Genomic DNA, 15253 nt, shown 5'->3' with positions numbered 1-15253 from the left:
TGGGAACTAGGAGATGCTTTATTTTCAATAGATTTGAATATACTTTCTGCAATTATCACATGCCATTTTTATTGCATTTTTGTGTTTGCACAGAAGCTGATCTACTCCAGGTTCTGTGCTCTAGGAATAGCACTTGGAGAAATTCTGTTTGAAGTTCTTAGCTCTAATTAGTAGTAGGATAGGAAATACTTTTTAAATAGAGTATAACATTATATACAAAGAGGGTTATATCTGAAATAATTCTACTTTTATGAATTTTAAAAGATATTACATTGGTTTTGTCTCCATTTACATGAAGCCAAGACTGCAAATTAGTTGATATTTGTGTGTTTGATGACTTCCAATAGGAAGGAGTCTCCAATAAGACTTTTTAACTATTAAACTATTTAGACTCCAAGTCTCTTTTCAACTATTCTCTTCTGTAGTAGTCCCTCAGGGAAGGGACAAGAGATGCTACACAACTCAGACTGTTTGATCAGTTCAGTATACAGATTGAAGAGGCAGCAGGACTCTGGGTTGTACTCAGAGGATGTAAATAACAGGATAAAATGTGTTTGGAGTAACTGCATGTTTAATCTGTTAGTCAGTTTTCTAGAGAACACAGACTTCCTACCATGTACTGCTCAAGTATTCTTTCTGTGAAAGCTTAGTTTTTGGAGCAGAAATTCTGAAAGTGCTTTTTTAAGTTCCTGTTTTTACCAAGACAGATATGGTAAGGAAATCGTGTGTCCAGATGAGCCATATGCCTCCTCCTGTTAAACTTTGACACGTTAATCCTTTTTGTAGTGTGGGGGGTAGTTTATCATGCCTTGAATTTTTTATTTTTTTGTTTCTAGCTTCTTGTCATATTTTTTCTGAGACCATGTCAGCAAGACAGAATTTTCTTCATTTTCATGTGGACATAACAACCTTAACTGAAGCCTTCTCACTGAGGGATGGATCTGGCCTGTGCAGTAAGTGTAATACTTCGACAAGCAGAACGCTTGAAACATTTTATTCAAGTCATTTTCACATAAACTTGCAACCATAATACGGGCAGGTAACACAAGAATATGAAAGTGCAGTGAAGAATACAAAGCTAGTGCATGAATATTATAAATTAGAGCTCTTCAGATAAAGATGCAAAGTTACTGAAATTAAGACTCTTTGAAGAAAAGTGAAGAAAATAATGAAAAGTCTTCAAGAAAGTTGCAAAAATAAGTGGCATTTCACTGTATCTGTAGCATTTAGTTGCATAATAAAAACCTCCCAATTACATACTCTTTGGTTTTAATTCAAGTTAAAAATCTTTCAGCACCTTTTAGGATTTGGCGAAAATGAAAATGCCTTTTTGGCATAAATGTGAGACACAGGATAAAACCACCTTTCAATGTCTCATTTATGAAAACCACCCTGCTGGTTTTGAATGAGCAGACTGCAAACAATGCATGAATGACAATAGGAAGGTACATTTCATATGTGCATTCATTCTGGAGCAGAAAAAAAACCGAGTAGACTTTTCCTAACACAAAAACGTCATCTACACAATGTTTTGGTTCCATTGGTGACCAGTCTGTCATTTTGGTTACACTTTTGTCTAGAAATACACAAATACCAAATGTATTTCAGGATTAAAAAAAATATATAGCAATCCCTTCCTCTAATGAGCCTGACATACATTATGTTCCTTATGTGCAATTCTTAAGTAAAGATTTGAAGTGTGGGAGGTTATTGTTTCACGCACATTTATACATTCTGGCTTTTCAGAAGAAATTTCAGACTGCAAGACAGCAAATTCATAATAGAAATCCCACAAAATTTAAATCTGGTTTTGCTTCCACTGAGACCAATGTCAATTCAAAGATAAGGGAACAAGCCCGATGTCTGGTAAAATGGAATCCAAATATAATGTGCAGTAAAAATAAAAACTTTTTCTAAAACAGTTTTTAAAGATGTTCATAATCCCAAAAACATATTCCAGTATGCAAAAAATAAGGTGTCAAATCTGCAGAGCCAAGATACTGAAAATACTGGTTGGCGCTCCCCTAGTTAGAACTACTTCTACACATGCTATATAATAAACTCTTCTACTTCTACTGCGTTGTGATTTACTATAGTTAGACAGGGTTGAAGTCACATTCCTTCATTTTTTTTAATCCTAAAATCCCTTGTTTTTCTGTTCATGTCTTAGGCAATTTTTGTGCTATTGTACATCAATGTCATGTCTCTTAACACACATTTCAAAACAAATAAAATATTTTGCTACGGAAAAAAAAGCTACATTTTCGTAGCTCCAGTATCCCCAATATTCAAAGTTACAGCATTGAACACCTTTCCAAACGAGGCCATTCCCACTAGTTCCACCTACGCAGATGCTCAAGGCCTTCTGGCTCCTTGCTGGCTTCAGTGGAGTTCTGCAAGTACTTAGGGCACAGATGTGAGAGCAGGTGAGTGTGTCAGGCGCGAGGGCACCCCCTTCCTGCAGCTGCTCCGTCTCCACTTGGTGCTCTCATATCCCACTTCCAGCATCAGGCACCATGAGGTACGAGCACACCACCTCTTCCCAGGAAGCAGCCCATGCCCACAGCCTGGCTTCCACTCAGTAGCTTTTGTGTCCATTGCCCAAGCTGCTCTCAGGACTTTGACCCCAATTTTGACCTAAGTCTATAGAAAGGTGAATGCGCTTGCATCCCTTAACGCCTCTTATACCTAAGAACTCTTTGGGCTGAGATTTCAGAAGCCTGGACTTTAAACAGGCCCTCGTTTTTGCAGACATATGTAACAAATGGTCTTCTCATAAATCAAGTTTCCAAATTTTGCTTCTGTGCATTTCCCGTACTGGTTAGAGATTGCTATAATGGATCTCACAGCAAACAGAAAGGGACCTGCAGGTATAAATTAGATTATTCTGCACCCTCTCCCACTGGTGGGTAGGAATCACCAGGCTGCTGGTTCTCAGGTTCCTTTTAAGTTCTGATTGTGCAAATTTGTAACTAAGTTATGATTAAGGTGGAAATAAATAAATGTACTAAAGAACAGCTGATCTGTGAAGGATGTTATGGTAATTCATCAGACTTCCAAATTGAATCCATAGGGTTCTAAAGCATAAAATATTTCCAAATACTACCTGAAGTATTCTCAATAGTGATAATAAAACCTCTCCATACTCCTCAGTTTTTTAAATTTTTAACTATATTGAATAGCACTTTTTTCCTTTTTTTTTTTAATATACTGAGCTTCCAATATTTCATTAGGTGTTTTGAACTGCTCATCAAATTAATGAACACCAATCAATATTTCTAGGTCCCATTGCTCCAAAGTAGATTCTTCTTCATTTTACATGATCAGAAATCTTCTGGAAAAAAAAAGCCAGATCCCCTTGTGATATGTCATTTCACAGTTTAAAACAAAAATCACAGCTACTGTAGCTTACAGCAGGGTGCACTGCAAAAGCAAAATAATTTGGGGATGGGAGGAGGAGTAGTACACCCAGCACCAGTTAAGCAGTTCAGCAAAAACCTTAATTTGGGCTGGAAGTTTTTCCCCTTAACAATGTTGCATTTGGTTCCTGAACAGCCTAAAGTAGGATGTCAAATACACTGACTTTTGCTTTTCCTCTCTACATAGTATATTTTCAACTTTGCTATTTTGAATACTAAGATATACATTTTAAAGTCAACTACAGTACTTAAGGGGGAAGCAGGTAGTAGGTTTTCTTCACACTAAAAATACTTTGTAAGAGATTCTGACCTACTTCTGTTTGTGGTGCCACCTGAGTTAATTGCCTGTATTATTTTGATGGTTAACCTGTTCAAGTTGGATGTTTTTCACAGATGACCACATCAGGGTCTCTTCATCATCTCCAAGAGCCCACTTCTTGACAGGTATTTTTTTATCCACATTAAGTTTGCAGGACTTTTTTAAAAGTCCCACCTTGAAAAATTTCTTGAACATATAAAGGTGGGCAAGCTTTTTAATTAATTTTCACAGATGAAAGTTGTATTTCAAAACCCCATCTGTTTTTCACTTAAGAAAATGGAAAAACTTCTAATGTATTAAAAATGTAAACATAACTTTTCTTGCAGGGGTATAACTGATATATATAATATATATGTATTTCTCTGCTATATGTTAATATTCCTTGAAAACTGAACATACTTCTCTCTTTCATATCAATGTGTCCTAGCAAGAATTTTTAATAGTACTGTATCATCACTCTTAATCTGTTTTTCATCATTGTCTTTTCTGAGATAGCTGGCATTAGTACTTTCTCTTGAGTTTTATTTAATTCATTTTGTGTACATTTTTTTCTACGTTTTTAAATATGTTCAACTCATTCACCAGTAATATTCCCACTGCAATCTACTATCACGTAAACTCCAGATTTGAAGGAGCTAAGAAATGGTCCCATGTTTTTATGAATGAGTTAGATTATCAAAATTTAAAATATCTCTAAATGAAGCACCAGTTTCACGCATTTCAATAGCAATACAAGTAATGCCAATTTAGATTCTCAAAATCCAGTTAAGTTTTGGTTGAGAAGCAGCAGAAGTGCTTCAAAGTCACATAAGGTGTGTGGGCATATCTGTGTATGTTCTGTAGTTTTGTTTCTATAGTGTTTGCATCCTAGTGAAGTTTGTATAATGATACTTCAGTTCAAAACATCTGTCACCATCTCGTCCACTTCTTGCAAATTTCTCAGTATCTGTTGAAAGAGGAGAAATAATTTTATGCAGGTGAGCAGGCATGCACAGAAAGAGGAACAGCTGAATACCCACTTGTCAGCTGGAAAGCACAAGTCAGCCAACAGTAACAGACATTTGGTTTCCTAGCCCTGCATGAATATGTACCTGAGAGGAGAGATACAATGTATGGTGTACATATATACATGTGTGTATATATACATATATATATATATATATATATATATATACACACATATACACACACACTCACACACATGTATATATATGTGTGTATATATATAGGAGGTGTTAGCCTGGAGAAGAGGAGGCTGAGGGGAGATCTCATCACTCTCTACGAATCCCTGAGGGAAGGAGACACTGGTGAGGTGTGGGTTGGTCTCTTCTCCCATGTAACCAGTGAGACAGGATGAGAGGAAATGGCCTCAAGAGGAGGTTTAGATGGGAATCAGAGGAAACTTCTTCACATAAAGGGTTGTAAAGCATTAGAGCAGAATACCCAGGGAAGTAGTGAGGTCGCTATCCCTGGAAGTGTTCATAAGCCATATGAATATGGCACTTGAGAATATGGTTTAATGGTGAGAGTGGTGTTGGTCCGAGGTTGATGGCTGGACTTCATGATCTAAAAGGTCTTTCTGAGATTAACTATTCTATTATTTTATGTACTCAGTAATATTTTCAGAGGTAAAATGGGGAGATTAGATGTTAAAAGCGTGAAATGTAAGTTTGGCTCGTTTAACTACTGAGTTCCTAATGCAAAGTAAGGAATTAATATTTCACAGGCTAACTAGGCAAGTCACACTAATCCAGTCTGTTTCACTGATACTGTTATAGAAGACTGCACTGGTCATATGTTTTACTTTTCCTTCACTGCTCTGGAATTTGTTTCATATGAACTCTCTACAATGTTAATGCTCCTTATACAAACCAAATGAAGTCTCTTGATAAATATTTCATATGAGGAACTTACACAGTGTTCTGAGAACTGCTTACCTCTGTGTTACAGAAGACTGCTTTCTCTGTGTGTGTTTCACAGATACTAAGGTACACTAGATCTATCATGAGGACATTTATTAAATGAATTTACCTTTTTAGAGGAAAAAAAATGTAAAAAAGGCACTTTTTTGGCATTGCTTAAACTTTAAAGAGCAAAACTGTAAATTAAGTATGTGTGAAAGAACTGTTTCAGGGAGAGTGGCTGGTCTGCAAGCAGCCGCAGCAGTGAAGTAACACACATGTTACTTGGGATTTTGCACAAGATCTTAAAGAGCACTCTAGCTGCTCAGTTGTGTGTGGGTGGTGTAAAAGGGTACTGAATGATCCTAGAGAGGTCCTAATGCCAGTACAAAGGAAGGTGTACGAGCCAGAGGTTGTTATCTGGCAGACCAGACAGGAGCAGCAGTTTTGGGAAGTGTTACATATTCCAACGGTGTGAGTGCGAGAGCAAAATTCCTGCAAATTTTAAAATTCCCACAAAACAAAATCCTGTCAGTGGGGCCCAGTGGCAGAGAGGGCAGCGGTGGGGAGGCACTCACGGGGAGATGGTGCAGCCAGAGGCGTAGGCGTGGTGGCCTGTGTAGCGGATGTCGCAGCGGACGATGTTGTTGGAGTAGTCGGATTCGGGCACCAGGTAGCTGGGGTTCACACTCACCTGCAGGGGAGAGAGCACACTGCTGTCTGCTGCCCCTTCAGCTGGTAACTTACATGCCAAAGCATGTATGCAAATGATTTGCTTCTTTCTTTAAACAGGAAAACACTCCCAAAAACCCCCAAACCTCCCCATTCCCAATAGGCTTACCTTCAGAATGTAATTTCCAGGTTTTACATCAGTAATATCAATCCATTGGCAATCTATGTCAGCATTGTAAGTGTCGTAGCAGCCAGGGCTCAGACCCTTAGGAATGAAGTTAAGATGGATGTGAAAAAACATGAATCTTTAAAAACAGTGACATTCTAGACATTAGGGACACTCAGACTGAAGTTCGCTTAGCTATCACAGTCCGCTTAGAAAATTAACTTAGAAAAGGAATCTTATTTTTAGCTGGCAGTTTATTTGTGTGTCTAAGCTAGAACACCTAAGTCTAATGTACCACTTTTATAGACTGCCCTTTATTGCTACTGGATAAAAAACACCTATAATATTGACAGTTACCTCACAGTCGTTCATCTCTGAGGTATCTATATTTTCTTATAATCACTTGTTACAGTACTCCTTTTATGTCAAAACTGTTGATGATATTGTTTCCTGTTCTTCACATAAGATCAGAAGACAATAAAAATTGACCAAAGACTGGAGGTAAGTATCTGTAATTGTTGAGTGAATATCTTCTGAGATCATGAGTAGAGACTTGATCACCATGTTGGATCCTCTCTCTACCCTTTGGAATGATGTAACATTTTGCTATGGATGTGCCATCTTTGAATAGTAGGGCTAAGGGCCATTTTCACATTGAGATTTGCATGGAAATAGTCTCTCTTCAGACAAATAGTGACACAAGAATCTGAGGGAACTGAAAATGCAGCCTTTATTCCAGATGCATCTTTCTGAAAAATTCTTCCTTGTTAGGAACATGAATAAGAAACACCACATATGAATGTGTTGGTGGTTCAAAGCTAGTGTCTTTAGCTGTGGCCAATACACATTGCTCTAGGCAGAGCTGATCTGTTCTGGCAACACACAGAGTGCAGAAAACCCAAGTCCTGCAGGAATTCCCTCTTGACCCAGCTGGTGATCAGCTCAGACTCTTGCATGTTTGTGCCAAGTCTGAGGCTGGAGGAAAGTTTTACAGTCCAATTACAAACCCCTGAAATATGGGCTTCCAATGGAAATGCTGACACAGCCGTGATTCTAGTGACAGAAATACTCAGCTGTAAAATATGTATGTTGCTTAGTTAGATGTCATAGTCTACAGAAGTAGAAAAGGTATTTATAAAACCTCTTCAAAGCCTCTATGTATTGCAGATCATTCATTATAGTTAAAATTCAGATGTGGACACGTCAGCCAGGGAAACATAGCTGTCATTTCTCTGTGACAGAATAACTACCTTCTAGATTAAAAGCTGCAGAGTAAGGGATATAGGTTTGTGTGTACGTATGGCCACACTGAGTTAAACCACAGATCCAGCAAAGCTCAGTGTCATGTCTCTGGCAGTGGTCAGCAGCAGATTCTTAATGAGAAAAGAGCATAAGGAATGGGATGTGTAATGTCAAGCAAATTCCTTCCACCAGGCATTTAACCGTATTTAAGGCACGGGGTACCATTTGATCTTTGTGTTTAATAACATCTGTTACTTTGTCTAAATTCTTCTTGAGCCCATGGAGATTTTTGATCTCTGCAACATCCAATGCCTAGGAATTTAATACTTCATTCATGTGTCCAAAGAGCAGTCCTCTCTGTTTTAAAGCTGTTACCTGACAGGTCTTCAGTTCATATATTGACAGAAACATCAACTATTGTCAGTAAATATCAAAAATTTCCTCTTTAAATCCACAACCAGTCAAATTTTGGTCTTAACGTCTGGTTTTCCAGATGGAATAGTCTATGAAATTTCTTAGCCATACTACACTGCTGATCAACCTTGTTCTGCTGGGGTTGGCTACTTAGGATTTTTTAAGCTTTTCTTTAGCAGTTCTGAGAGGTGGTGATGCAATGTTCAAGGCAGGATTCTTGCATGGATTTGTCTATCATAATGGTATGTTTCCTTTTCCATGTTCCCCTAATAAGCCCTGGCACCTGGCTTTACATTGGTATGTGCCCCCATAACATCCACACAGGTGCCACTCTCTTAAACAGCCTCCTGCTCTGCGGGCACAGAACAATACCCTGAGATTCCTGTGCCAGGCTGCCAGCCAGCAGCTGCAGGTGTTGGAGAAATCCAGCCCCTTACAGCTTCAGACTCCACAAGGGAGAAAATACCAGCTATGAGCTCTGGCACCAGCCTACAATGTCAGTTTGGGAAGATGAACACTGGGAACAGCTTCTTTATGGGCTGTCTTGTGTGCCTCTTAGCAAGCCTGACCAGTCCTACTGCCACGAGCACTTGTGGTGTGTTTTAACACAATTCAGTTAGCAGTGGTGCTACGCTAGTGAGCGTCACTGCCCTTTAACAAGAAACCCACCGTTAACAGCACGTGGGTGAATTGCCAGTCTCCAGGTTAGTATCTTGGTCTCTATAATGGGGAATTCCAGAAGCTAGTTAGGGAATCAGGTGATTGACAGAAAATTTATCCAAGCACAAACCCGTGGTTGTCTCCAAAGCAGCTCCTACCTGTGTGTGTGCTGTACATGCATACCGCCTGTAATATCCATAATCACAGGAAGTATCTTCAAGGCAGAAACTTGCTTTGTGACCCTCAGCAACTTTTCTGTGTGAGCTTGCATCCAACAAGTCATAGTGGCTGAATTCATCCATGCTGTGGTAATGTCTGTTAAACCACAGATACATTATTAGATATGGATCAGATCTCATCAATGACATTTTCACATATTCCTATTTGATCTACATCCCGTTAAATCTGGACAAATTTAATTACTTCCCAAAACTTGTGTGTTAGTCCACTTTCCTTCTACTGACCACTCAATTATTTTCATTACTCTCATTTTCAAGTACCACATGTCATCCTATAAATAAATAATGGGTTTTAATTTGTTATGGGAAAGATTCCATAGCAGCACTGTTTTTCCAAAATTTTGTTTCAACTCTTTTCCAACAACAATAGCAAGTATTAAATAGTTCATATTTGAATGGAACATCTTATAAGTGCCTTTAACCAGAAGTTTGCTAGGAATACTTACCTTACATACCATAAATTCCATGGAAGTTTGCTACTTGCTAGCAACACCCCAACAATTTGGTTTCACATTTCCATGGCCCTCAGACAATGTAACATATTTGTATCATTGGTGAAGACAAAATCTGCATAAAGAAACCATCTTCTGTGTACTGGCAATGCAGATTTCATTCAATATCAGCTATTTTTATAGTCTGTCCTTAATACTGTCTCTATTTCAGAAGTGTTTATTCTTTTGATTTGGGCAAAGTGATGCATTTTTCTTGCTTTCACACAAAGGGACTTCTAGCTCTTACTGTGGAGTTTTAGCACCTCTTATTCTTGTAATTTCACCCTTTCCAAAAGGGTGGGAAAATAAACTTGTCTTCTCTACCTGCACTGTATCTTTTGGCTGCCATTACTTTTGAATGATTTCAGCTCAAGAGGGATATGAGAAAGACCTAATCAACAAAACTCAAATGTGTTGGTAAAACAAAGCAGCACAGGAGCCTCAAAGCGCATCCAGAACACTAAAACCAGTCCACAGATGATGATGACTAACACTGAGGTCTGATGGCTAGCCAAAGCAACTGGCAGTTTGGGCTCATTTCTGAACGAGTTTGCTTCACTGTTATGGAAAGGATCACGAGAGCTGCATTTTTTTGTAGGCAATGTATTTTCTGTCCAAGAACTGAATCAACATCAGAGACACTTTGCATCTGGACAGTGATAGCTGGGCTATTGTGGCACAGTAAGAAACTGTTCTACAAATGGAAAACTTCAACTGCTCTCTACTCATTTCATCCATTTATCAAGTTTGTAAGCATGAGGGTTGGATTTTTGTTATTGGTGGAGATTTTTTTTCAGGGATAGAGATTAACTAAAGCATTTGTGGAGGTCTTTTTGTTAAGTTTGATTTAGTTTTAGCTTTTTTGATGCATGTAAGATTTATAAATTGATAATATGAGTCTTTTTTGAAAGAATTTGTTCTAATGATACTGATTTTTCATTCTATACCTAAAGCCTCTACACCTAGAGAGAAATATTCCATTGGCTCAGAGGCCTTCAGACCTAACCCACATTGCATACCATTTTTAAAAAAGATTAAGTTATCACTTATGTGCCTGTAGCAGCAGAGTTGTACTATAAATAAGGTGGAAGTAAGTATTCTGAGTAATTAGTTCCAGTATTTTATAACTGCTCCTGCTGAGAAGTAGCAAAAACTGGAACAAACCTGCAAATTCCTACATATGAGTTTTCCATAAAAGGTACAGGTTTGCAGTGTTACCTGCTTGTTCTGCTACATTTCCCTTGCTGTGTTTCCAGCAAATATACTATTTCTAGAGCAATGCTGCTATGTCAAAATATCATCATATATAGATAGAATATTATTGATAAGGGGATCAGTCAACTCAGTAGCTTTCCTTTTCCAAATTGATCAGACCATTCCTTGTGAAGAACTAGATCATTAAGTTCAGCTCAAGAGGTATGGGTCACTGTTTAAAATGAGGTGTTATTATAGGGAATATGCTAGTAAATGTACATTTTAGGGTTTCTATTTATTTTTACGTGGTTGGGACTTTTATTTACTTAAATGTACACTTAAATGTAAGTGGACTATATGTAAAATAAAAGGAGAAAGTGCTACTGTCAAATCTCATTTCAAACTTGTATTTGTATTTAATCTACACATTGTAAGAGTTTCCTACGTATGGATAAGTTTTGTATCCATCTTCGTTTCATGTGTCTGTGCAAAGTGTAATTATCACTACCTACAAACAGTAATTACCCCAACATAAAATTAATCAGATAGTAAAAGGCTAAAGTTTCCCCATGGTTTCTCTCTACTTCACTTTAGTTTTAGAAAATGTTGCCTTGTAAGCGACAATTGTTAGTGAAAAGCATAATTAGAAGATGCCATACTGAGCACTTCACTCACTGGTGACAGCTGTGCCACTCCCATGAGTAACGGGGTCTGCTGGGCAGAAAATCCGATGTGCCTTGATTTTTCACTCTTTGGGGGAATCTCAGGAGCACCCGATTGTCATAGTCCCTGACATCTGCTCGATAAGCTGAGCTGCAATGGTGCAAAACAAAGAAAACAAAGGAAAAAGCCATAAGTATATGCAAGAAATACTTTGAAAAAATGCTTTATATTGTCTCAGAAGTAACTGATAGCAGAGATCTTTTCAGGCTCCATAAGCCTCATGCATTGGAGATTCACAGAGGAATTCCATATGGTGTGGAAATGCCTGGTGTCAGACCAATACCTGAGTAAAATTCAGACCTGGTTTTAATTTTATAAATGGAAGTTTGACCACTGACTGACTCTCTCTATGAAGAAGATCACTGCTGAGCTGTAAAATTACTCTGGTAACAAAAAACATAATTTTATTAGTTGCTGTTAACCAAAATAACTCCCTGTGTATGCAAGATCACAAAACAGATGTCTGATTCTGTTATTAAAAAACCCCAAAAAACTAATATGTATATGAATGAGGCTGTGTTTTCCCATTCTACGTAGTTATTATCTACACTCTTTTAAATTTTTTAAATACTGGAATATTTTAATCAACTAATGGCCAGCAAGAACACTTCAATGAGTCTTCACTGTGAAGCTAGCAAAAAAAAAACCAAAAAAAACAACTGGTATGTCTTTTTTTTTCTTTTTTTTTTTTGCAAGTGAAGAGCAGGCAAGACCCTGAAACATAAATTTATGATGCTGGTAAATAAATAAATTTGTTTTGCATGATAAGGTATCAAACAAGTTAAAGTGGTTAAAACCAGCCATGTTGATTTCTTTCCAAAGAAAACAGGAAAAATCCATCTTTGCCAACTGGACAAGACCTAACTTCATAACAAAGCTGTTATTTCAACCCCTTAAGAGACTCTGAAACACTTTTCAGAGGGATTTTAGTTTTAGGAGACATTAAAAGGCATAGGCCCAGAAACAATTAGCTTATTATAATCTTAAGAGTAAATTGTGCTGGTTAAGAATAGGGTTTTTGTTCTTCAGTTTTTGTTTTTTTTGGTTTTTTTTTTTAATGAAGAAACATATGATCTTGTGGGAGTAGAGGAGGGAGATTAACAGAATGAAGTTGTTTTCTAGGTGCCTCCATTTCACAAAATTCAGAAATGTTCAAGTGAGCCTGACAATAAAAACATGTAATACAACTTTCCGCAGCGTGTAGGTTCTTCATGAGATCTGCAGCTTGTCTCTCTAATGTGGCAGGACTGCTTTCTCTACCACCTGCCGCAAACTTGGAAGAAGGTTACAAAGGGCTGTGTTTCCGTGAGCCCTCCAACCTCACTTTTCTCCTTCCTCACCGCGTTCACAGGTGGAAACAGGAGCACAGCAACCGGGCAAAATCTTGGGACAATGCCTACCTTGCCAAGCAGTTCTCCTCGGCAGCACATCTCAAGTTATACATGGACATCCTCTGGACATACGTGGACGCCTGGATGTAATAGGGATCCGGGACTAAGTCAGGGAGACCTGCAGTTCATCAAACCAACCACATAACAGTAAGATCAACCCAGGACACGTTTGCAAATATTTGGCTACCATCCCAGTCGTTAGGAGCCGTCGTTTTGCTACGGACCCCTGCTCTCCGTTAACCTCGCATTCCCCTTTGCCCAGGCTTATCCCAAACACCCCACCGCAACCACGACGCCCGGAACCCCCGGTGGGTTCATCGGCAGCCCGCCCCTCTCCCGGGCGCGGGGACTGGGCTGCCCGCAGCCCGAGAGCCCCCTCGGGTTCTGCCCCGAGCGAGGGCCAGGCAGGGCCAGCGGCCCCCGCAGCTCCCCCGGCCGGCAGCGGCAGGATCGGGGCCGCGGGCAGGGCAGGGGCGGCGCGGGCGGAAAGGAGGGTTCTTACCGTACTGGAAGTAGCCGGTGCCGTAGCCAGGTCTGTACCTGCTGCCCTGGCGGGGCCTCTCGTAGGTGTCGTAGTAGTTGTAGTAGGGGTTATCGTCCGTGTACTTGTAGGGGTTGTAGGGGTCATCTCCTACCATGACATCTTCCCGGCCGGGCCTGAAGCTGCCCAGGGGCGGCAGGCTGCCGGCCCCGGCGCTGCTCCCGTTGCCGTCGGTGCCGGTGCCGCCGGCGGGGCTGGGTCGCGGCGCCCCCGAGGAGGCGCCCCGGGCCGCGGAGGTGGCGGCCCCTGGGCTCCGCTGCGGGGCAGCGGCGCGACCCCCGGAGGAAGCCTGGTAGCCGGCCTGGAACCAGTGCCGAGCCCCGGAGCCCCCGCGGCTGCCGGCGGCGGGCTGGGGCTGGGGCTGGGGCTGGGGCTGGGGCTGCGCGGCGGCGGCGGCGGCGTTGCGGGCGGCGGCTCTCCGCGGCAGCCCCGTGCCGTTGTTCCGCAGCAGCAGGATGGGGCTGCTCGCCGCCTCGGCCGCCTGCCTGCGCCGCGGGGGCTGGTACTGGGAGCCCAGGCTGAGCAGGCTGTACACCTGCCCGTTGTTCTCCCACTGGATCCGCTGCCTCCAGGCGGCGGGGGGCGGCGGGGGATCCCGGCGCGGCTGCTGCTGCTGGCAGCCGGCGGGCCAGAGGCAGCTCCAGTAGATGCACGCGTGAAGCTGGGCGAGCAGGAGCCCCGGCGGCGCGAAACGCATCTTCTCCTCTTTCGTGGGCGCCGGCGGGTAGAGAGATACGGGCGAAACCGAGAGGAGAGGGAGGGGGATGGCGAGAGGAGAGAGAGGGGCGCCTTTCCTGCTCGGGATGGAGCGGGAATGGGGGGGGGGGGGGGGGGAGGGCGGTGCGGGGCGGCCGAGGGGTGCGGGCTGCGCTTCTGGAAGGGTCGGGCGGGCAGCGGGGTCTCAGGCGCTGCAGCACCCGGGAGGTGCCATCGGGCAGGTCGGGCCGTCGGAAAGGAAACCCGGCCCGGGGGAGGCGGCGAGAGCGGCTTTTCTTCTCCCCGGTATTTATAGGCGAGGGGATGCGAATGGGAGCCGGAGCAAACAATCAGCCTCTCATCGTCCTCCGGCCCGCGCTGGTGTCTGGAGCGAGGGAAGGAGGAGGAGAGACCAGGGACTTTAAACTTGCTGGCACGCTCGCAAAGTTACACAAGCCCCGCTGGCTGGGCTGGCTGCACCCCCGCCATTTGTTCACGTAATGCGGCTGGAAACGTGCGGCCCTGACAGTTCCCCCCACGGCCGCCCCCCGCCCGCCCCGCGCGGGGGCGGCTCGGGGGGAACGGGGGAGGGGGAACGGGAACGGGGCGGCTCGGGGGGAACGGGAACGGGGCGGCTCGGGGGGAACGGGGCGGCTCGGGCCGGCGCGGCGGCGGGGGCTCCCCATCCTCCCTCCCTCCCTGCCCTGCCCTGCCTGCCCTGCCCTGCCTCCCCCCGCGCCCCGAGCCGCGCCGAGCCGTGCCGAGCCTGCGGCGGGCGGGCGCGCTCAGACACACGTAGGCTGCCAGAGTATGCCGTGGGGCAGCGCCAAAGTATGCAAAGGAAAAATGCTATTAGCTCATCAGCGCTGGAGAGACTAGAAACGGGGTGGCGGGGAGGGGGAAGGGGCCGCTGGCGAGAGAGGAAACATGTTTCTGGAAAATGTGCTGGCCGGCACATCTCCCGGGCTGGAGCAGCTGCTGGTGACCTTCGTCTCAGCGCTGAGTAACAGTCGGATCCCCTTGATGACCTCTTAATTAGGAGAAAACCTTCATCAAATAAACTCTTGACTATTGACTTTTGGGTTTTGTGCATATGAGTCACATGAGAAATATGTTGGCGATGCTCCTCCTGGAGTAAGTTTTCATTGAAAAGTGAAATTTCACATGGGAGAGGCTTAGCCCTAT

The 15253-nt window shown here is 42.7% G+C and overlaps 1 protein-coding gene across 2 annotated transcripts; it reads right to left on the bottom strand.

Annotated features, from left to right (window-relative positions):
• Positions 1 to 978: 978 nt before the first annotated feature.
• On the bottom strand, positions 979 to 14401 carry LOX (lysyl oxidase). 2 transcript variants are annotated; one of them, XM_071424385.1, is made up of 7 exons: positions 13334 to 14196; positions 12841 to 12949; positions 11393 to 11530; positions 8952 to 9108; positions 6481 to 6576; positions 6218 to 6333; positions 979 to 4684 (listed from the first exon to the last, which is right to left on the bottom strand). In XM_071424385.1, the coding sequence occupies exons 1-7, from the start codon at positions 14067 to 14069 to the stop codon at positions 4678 to 4680; spliced, it is 1359 nt and encodes a 452-aa protein (XP_071280486.1). In that variant the 5' UTR covers positions 14070 to 14196; the 3' UTR covers positions 979 to 4677. The 2 variants fall into 2 exon arrangements, with proteins under 2 accessions (XP_071280486.1, XP_071280487.1); XM_071424386.1 differs by lacking the exon at positions 979 to 4684 and having other exon boundaries at positions 6214 to 6333; positions 13334 to 14401.
• Between the last annotated feature and the right edge of the window lie 852 nt (positions 14402 to 15253).

Source organism: Agelaius tricolor, unplaced genomic scaffold (genome assembly GCF_023055355.1).
Source record: "Agelaius tricolor isolate 1412-34295 unplaced genomic scaffold, bAgeTri1.0.p SCAF_4, whole genome shotgun sequence".
NCBI lineage: Eukaryota > Metazoa > Chordata > Aves > Passeriformes > Icteridae > Agelaius > Agelaius tricolor.
This window is presented reverse-complemented; position numbering and strand designations above follow the sequence as displayed.

Bases quoted from the DNA above. Each gene is read 5' to 3' on its own strand.
- LOX (XM_071424385.1), bottom strand. From the start codon at position 14,069: ATGCGTTTCGCGCCGCCGGGGCTCCTGCTCGCCCAGCTTCACGCGTGC. The intron at 11,531-12,840 runs GTAGGCATTGTC...GCACCATTGCAG, and splicing joins GAGGAGAACTGCTTGGCAAG to CTCAGCTTATCGAGCAGATG. The intron at 6,577-8,951 runs GTAGGAGCTGCT...TTCATTCCTAAG, and splicing joins CATGTACAGCACACACACAG to GGTCTGAGCCCTGGCTGCTA.